At 44.5% G+C, this 6,535-nt stretch overlaps 1 protein-coding gene across 1 annotated transcript in view; it reads right to left on the bottom strand. All coding sequences in view use genetic code 11, as the record gives it.

The window, feature by feature from the left end:
* EGR_03500 (Activating signal cointegrator 1 complex subunit) overlaps positions 1-6,535 on the bottom strand; it is a gene marked incomplete at both ends in the record, with an annotated part of 20,732 nt that overhangs the window by 12,723 nt on the left and 1,474 nt on the right. Inside the window, 7 exons of the mRNA XM_024492749.1 lie at positions 327-578; positions 3,276-3,647; positions 4,351-4,617; positions 5,415-5,501; positions 5,530-5,697; positions 5,768-5,981; positions 6,017-6,447. Coding sequence (XP_024352882.1) covers positions 327-578; positions 3,276-3,647; positions 4,351-4,617; positions 5,415-5,501; positions 5,530-5,697; positions 5,768-5,981; positions 6,017-6,447 — 1,791 coding nt within the window. The remainder of the gene's footprint in view (positions 1-326; positions 579-3,275; positions 3,648-4,350; positions 4,618-5,414; positions 5,502-5,529; positions 5,698-5,767; positions 5,982-6,016; positions 6,448-6,535) is intronic.

Below are 6,535 nucleotides of genomic sequence, written 5' to 3'. Positions count from 1 at the left end.
GCAAAACCGAACTCCAAAAGAGCTACAAAAGGATAAAAATAGGATTCCAAAAATGTACTTTACGGGAAAAAAGGCCTATTTTTACTCAGAGGCGACCTACCATGGGTCAACTACACATTATGGATGGAATGAGAACGGGAATAATTGTGACCCAACTTCCCTGTATCCACTTTAAAACTACCTCACGGCGAAGCCAAAACGATTTTATTAATGCTAATCCTTCGAAAAAGAGACAAAATTTGCCTATTTCCAGTGTGCTTTGAAGTTATGCGATTTGCTGTTCGTTACTGGATTGGTTGCGCCCAAAAATGCAGTCAAACTCAAACACGACCTTGAATTTGCCGATGGAGAAAAAGACTTGCCTGGGTTTCCAGGATTTCCTGCGCGGAGAGCTGCATATCTCCAGTGCATTCCTTCACACGCACACCGAGCGGTGCCAGGCGTTCACCGAAGGTTGCTGCCATCTCCGCCGCCAGTGCCTTCATGGGGGCCATGTAGACAATCTGTGGAAAGACATCAGCATCAAAAACTTTCGATTCCGCATGCCTTGACCACTCCGGTTTGGGCTGGATATTGGCCTTACTCAAGCAAATATACATCAGTTCATAAAAAGTGGCGAAGCAGTATCCTTTAAAGCGCCTGAACAACATTCTAAAGCCTCAACTGGCATAAGTCGAGCAAATTCGAGCCAAATTATCATTAATAGACGACAGAGTTTAGCCCTTTTTTACCGTCAGAAAGAATCGCTAGTCTGCCGATATGTCAACAACAGTATCACAGAGTATTTGGATTCAGAATCTAGAGTCAACTTTCGATTCAACAAGTATAAGATCGGTGGAAAGTGTGATTTCCGCTACGGAAACTAGGAAGGTTGAACATGAGGGGCAGACCAACTTCATTCTACCAGAATTTTCGAAGGACTGCACCAAGGCTGAAAGATATATTGAGGAAGCAGTCTTCGCTCTTCAGTTTGCGCTACAATCCCCTGATGTTAGCAAAATGCGACGTTGAGGAATACGTAACGTACGCAGGAGAAGTGAACTATTTCAAATGCCTCCAATTCGTCTGACTTGGACATCCACACCCGTCTCCTGAGCATGATAGGAGAAGATCCCTCTACGGCCCCACGAATAGCAGAGACCGAACGCCAACGCCTGGGTCAGTCCCAAGCATGTCACCATTTACATTCAGCCTGGGGACCGAAACAACTCCCAAGTTTTTGTTGTGAGTCAACTTAAGCAGTAGGTCCCATAAAAACCCAGTTTCTCCAAATCTACCTAACGTCTCAACGACCAACACAGGCGCCAAGGGCAAGAAAATGGCCCCTTCCCTCCGCTTTCATTGCAAGGCTTGGCATTTTGACAAGTTCAGCTGCCACAAACACAATCAACACAACCAGCGCAAAAATGTTGATCGCAAAGGTGGGCACTGTCCAATCCCAGCCAACTGTTTCCAAGGCGAACACCAACAAGTATAGGAAATAAAGTCAAAATATGCCAAATAAAATTTGCAATGGATGCAGCCCAAGGAACTTTTACCGAGCCAATACGAATGGCTGCCGGAAATACAACATCGTTTATCGCACTAGATATCTAGCGAGGTGTTAGTTGGATCCCGCTTCGGACATCAGTTTATCAGGGAATCCATGGCGCCGACTTGCAGTCGGTAACTAGATGAAGCTCTCTGAACAAATCCAATGCTGAATATCCTTCCGTGGAACATGATACACCACCTAAGACAACTTAAACACACCAGATCTTCACCGGTTCAACAGACTGGATCTGGACGAAGCACCGATCGAAGATATCTTCAATCAGACGCGTTGATCTAAAGCACCCCATGAGCGGCCGCAGAAAATCGTTGATTCAGCTACACATACTTGACCTATTCCACCCAAAATCATCCTCCTCCAGCGTATTGGCCTCAATCAGAAAAGTAATGGTGGCGTTTCCATCTCGAATTCATCGACCCTATCTACGGCATCCATCACTCCCTCTGATAAACACCTTTTCAATGTGGCCGAAGATGGCACCTACAGTCACTCCTAAGACAGCAAGACGCTGCAAGTACTGCAGCAGATTTTCAGCCAACACAGACTCCCAAAGAGTGCTGCGGTAGTTCTGTGACTTTTTGCATTAACACGCCATTACACATATTCGCTCCACAATCCATTTGGCAAACAAAGCGATTCGTCGACACGTTCAAGTCAGGACTACTGAAGTAACGAGAGGAGATATAATTCCTTCCAAAACCACCAATCACAAATCGAGGGACTGACAGGACCCAACCTTCTATTGCCCAACACGGCGATGAATCCAAGGTAGAAAAACGAACCAAAAGAGCATGTACCATAAGTCTCAAGGAGACTCAAAACCGACATTGACGCACACGCCAGCGATTACCTGTTAGGATACGATCAGCACAATACGTTGGAAAGATTTCACCGAAACAGAAAAACCACATTCGACGTCAAAATTGAAAATGACACCAAAGAGCATGAAGTGGAGCTTGACATTGCAGTCATTCCTCTATGTAGCAAGCAACTGCGTCAGTAAGTTTGAAACCCACATTCCTTTACTTTGATTGGTCCTGAATACCCGCCTAATTGAGTGTACACTGTTACCACGACTATTACGGTGAACAGACTGCTCAGTACTTAATGATGAGAATTTTGATTCCAGAGTGTGATTTTAACCTTGGAGCTAACCCACATGTTACTTGAAAAAGCTGAATCTTGGTGCGTTAAACTAAAAGCAGATTGTGAGAGCGAAAACACTTTACAAACTACACATAAAATTAACACCTGCAAAATCCAAAATGGTCACTGATCTACCAACAAGGTATGCCACTTCAAACACATCCACAGATGGTAGTGATCTAAGCAGTTCAAGGAATATTTTGCGAAAAAAATCAAATTTATAAACGTCAGTGAATAAATGAGTTAATTACCAAACTTCGGTGGTCAAGTATACAGATTAATGAACCGAGATGGTGAAGCGATTGTAGCCTATTGAATAAAATTTGAAAGGATTTTAATCAGACTGTGGAAACAATGTAATAGACGAGGAAAGGCCTAAAAAATGGTGACATTCCGAGGTTGATTAGAAAATTGGGCCGAAGATCCCTCTCTTAGACACCAAAATCTCAAGCTGAATGTGATGGATACTAGACTACTACTTCATGTGAGCCACGAAAAGGAATGTCAACTCGAAAATGCGCCCAGTATATACATTTTTCTCCACTGTCTAAACCTCGATTCTAAAATTTGGGCTCACCTTGAAGTTCCCTGTCTCCAGCACACCAGTCTCGGAGTTAATGTGTTGTCGAATAAGGTGAAGGATGGTAAGTAGCGCCGTATTTGTTTTACCCGATCCTGTGGGCGCTGAAATGAGAAGGTTTTCCCCTGAGTTGTAGGCTGTCTCAAACACCACCGACTGGACCAGATTAAGCCGCCGTACACCCTTGAAGGCCAGCTGAGCGACGCGATCGAGAGACGTGACCTCCACCAGTGAACCGCCGTTGGGTAAATGCCTCCGCACCAAGCTCACTCTTGAATCCTCATTCTCTCCTGGCCTAATTGGCGAAGGGAATTCATAGGACTCCCATTCGGGTGTTTGCTTGTGCTTCGTATCCTTGGGTAGGACCATCTAGAGAGGTGTCGAGTGTAAAAAGTTCTTTTGTATCGCTACCATTCTTTCAACATGCCTAAGATATCCATGGAATTACACTGTTTCTTACATACAAGGAACGGTAAGGTCAAAGATTCAAATTCGAAAGGTTTGAGACTGTGGTGGTACTATGCGTAGTCGTAGCAGCTGTTGCATGTGGTGCCTAAGTCAGCTCCGACTCTGTGAATCCAAAAGAGAGGCACGTGATATTTTATACCAGCATAACACAGCGTGTGATGAATGGAGTTTATTATGAACGAAGACATAAAATCCAAAGTCATTGACATAAAAACGAAATGAAGGGCTATAACTTTAAGAGGCATACGCTGCAAGCTAGAGCTTAGCGTTTATTATGAGAAAGACACATCCGTTGCCGCCTTCCCCTATAGCTATTTCCAACTAGTCAGCATTATCTACCGCCACAGCCTGCTCACTGATCCGATCAGTGAATAAGACTATTAAAATTGCCTAGCAGAAGAAAACCACCCTCTCACACCACCAACTAAAGTGATCATAGGCTAGTCAGCAGCTAGTCCACTTCTTGGCTGTCTAGAGTCGTCGGAAAAATTGCAAAATGAAGTACGCCACAAAACTTATGGAAGTATCGGTGTTTTACGGAGAACCACTTCAAAACACGACCAATCTAAAACATATTCGAAGCTAATGTGAGCGGGAGACGCACCTCAGAACGCCTCATATTAGGCCGTGAGGTCATTATTTCGGCCATGATGTCGAAGACAAATGGGAGAGCCTTGGACGGCGATTGCTGACTGTTTGCGGTAGCAATGGAACGGTAGTAGGCCTCGCTGGCGGTGTTTCGGGCGTGGGTCGCGGCAGCAAGGAGGCTGGCTTGGTGCATGTCCTCCAGCACCTTTGCGTCCTCCAACAACTGCTTCACCACATTAAATCTATTCGCAGTCGAACCAACCCGGTTTTTGAGCTTGGCGTCCTAACAGAGGAAAAGACCATGGGAAAGCATTAATGGGGTCTCCGATTATCGACTGGTGAGGCAGTGATAATATGATGAACATCGTAGTCATGAATTTTTAAATTGAGAAAGTGAATCGCCATTTGGAATCGGAATCTTTCAGATTAACAATGCAGTTCTTGTCGACAATATTTTTGAGACAGTTGCGTTATTGGGCAAACTACTAGGCCATGGAATAAGATGCAAAGCAGTCAATGTACACATGCATGTGATTGCTAACACTGTAACGGTGGTCTCTTCTGCGCTACCTATGAGTAGAGTAATGCGAAAACAATTACCTTTGTTTCCGACACGACCTCATTGTGTTCCGTTGGCGACGAAGCGAGGTCAAATATGAGTTACGATTAAAATTTCTACCCAAACTATTGCTGTAATTTATGGTATCCGAGAAAATTACTGGTCAGCTACGATGAAATCTTTAACTAGCTATTGACGGAGCAATTCAACTTTATCAAACACAGCAACATGGCGGCAGAATGATAAGCCTATTTAAACATCCTGATTCATTCACTTGTCGATTAGTCCAAAAGCGTAGGTCAAATGCTATTGACTGGTTCCAGGCTATGATTCAATTTCAATATTATGATCGCTAGCCACAACTTAATTCCTCAAAGTGCTGTGCATTCACCGGTGACGCTTTTGCCAGCCAATCACATCTGCCCTTAATGCTTTGAAATGTATGCGTTGTAAGGTGGAAGGCATGGCTAACAGTTACATAAATTAAATGACAATAATATCGACTCATTTTCATTACTAACCTCCCAAGACTGAGCTAATGGGACCTCCACTTGATGATCACGCACAGATATTTTAGCTAAAGCAAAAGACATCGATTCAGAGTACATCTAGAGAGTACAAAGACACGAGACGAACCTTAACTTTACGTTGGGTGGGATTGCTGCAGTTGGAAGTGGGTTTACCATCCCTTGTAAAGGCATCCTTATGGGCCAAGTACCATTTGTACCATCTAAGCCATTCAGTACGCTCACGAATGAGGGCTGCCACCGTGTCGAATTGATCAAAACCCATCATATCGATCAACTGCAGGAAAAAACCTGTACATTCGAGGGGTCAAAATGCAACTAATAATCGGGGCAACGAACTGACTCACCTCACTCTGGAGTGAGTCACTGGGATGACTAGATTTCAACACCTTGAATATCATATCTACAACCTGGGTAATGTCCATCTGGAGGTTCTTGCAAACGGGTTCTAGAAGGCCTCTCAACCGTGACCACTCGTCTGGTTTCACAGACCCATTTTCTGTTGGCTTGGTTAATTGGTTTCGTTGAATCGAGGCCTCCACGTTCCTTCTGACTGCAATTCTAGCAAAAAAAATATTTGTAAAATATCAACGTACTCGAGAGCGTCGAGATTAAGGGCACCATCCCTTTTACTAGACAGTTCAGAGGTGACTGAAAACAGGTCACTAAGCGTGGCAGCCTCAACTTCTCCGAAGTCATTATTATCTAGGTTCCGCATATCGAAGTCAGTGCCTTCATTCTCTGAGCCACTGACTTCGCACCAAGCTCGACGAATGAGTGCCAGCAGAGCCATCTTATCCACGTGGGAATTTGTCCCCAAAGTAAAGATAACCTGTCGGAGGTCATGGAGAAGGGTACCAAGCCGATCGGCCGAAGCAATGTTGACCCCCAAGAGATTGCAGATATCAGACAGACGTTGTTGAACATCGGGCTGAACACGGAAGTTCTTCACAGATGCATTTGTTTCCATAGACCGAAAGATAAGCACTCCCAGCCCACCGAAGAAAGCCAGGGGAGCTTTAGCCTCCTGGGAAAGCGACACTTTCCGACAGGACGCAAAGAAACTCTTGAGAGCTGTGTTAAGGTCAGAATTTCCATTCCGGATGTCGAGTTGA

The sequence above is a fragment of the Echinococcus granulosus genome (genome assembly GCF_000524195.1).
Source record: "Echinococcus granulosus chromosome Unknown EG_S00018, whole genome shotgun sequence".
Lineage (NCBI taxonomy): Eukaryota > Metazoa > Platyhelminthes > Cestoda > Cyclophyllidea > Taeniidae > Echinococcus > Echinococcus granulosus.
The sequence above is the reverse complement of the archived record's forward strand: the minus strand, read 5'-3'. Positions and strand labels throughout refer to the sequence as shown.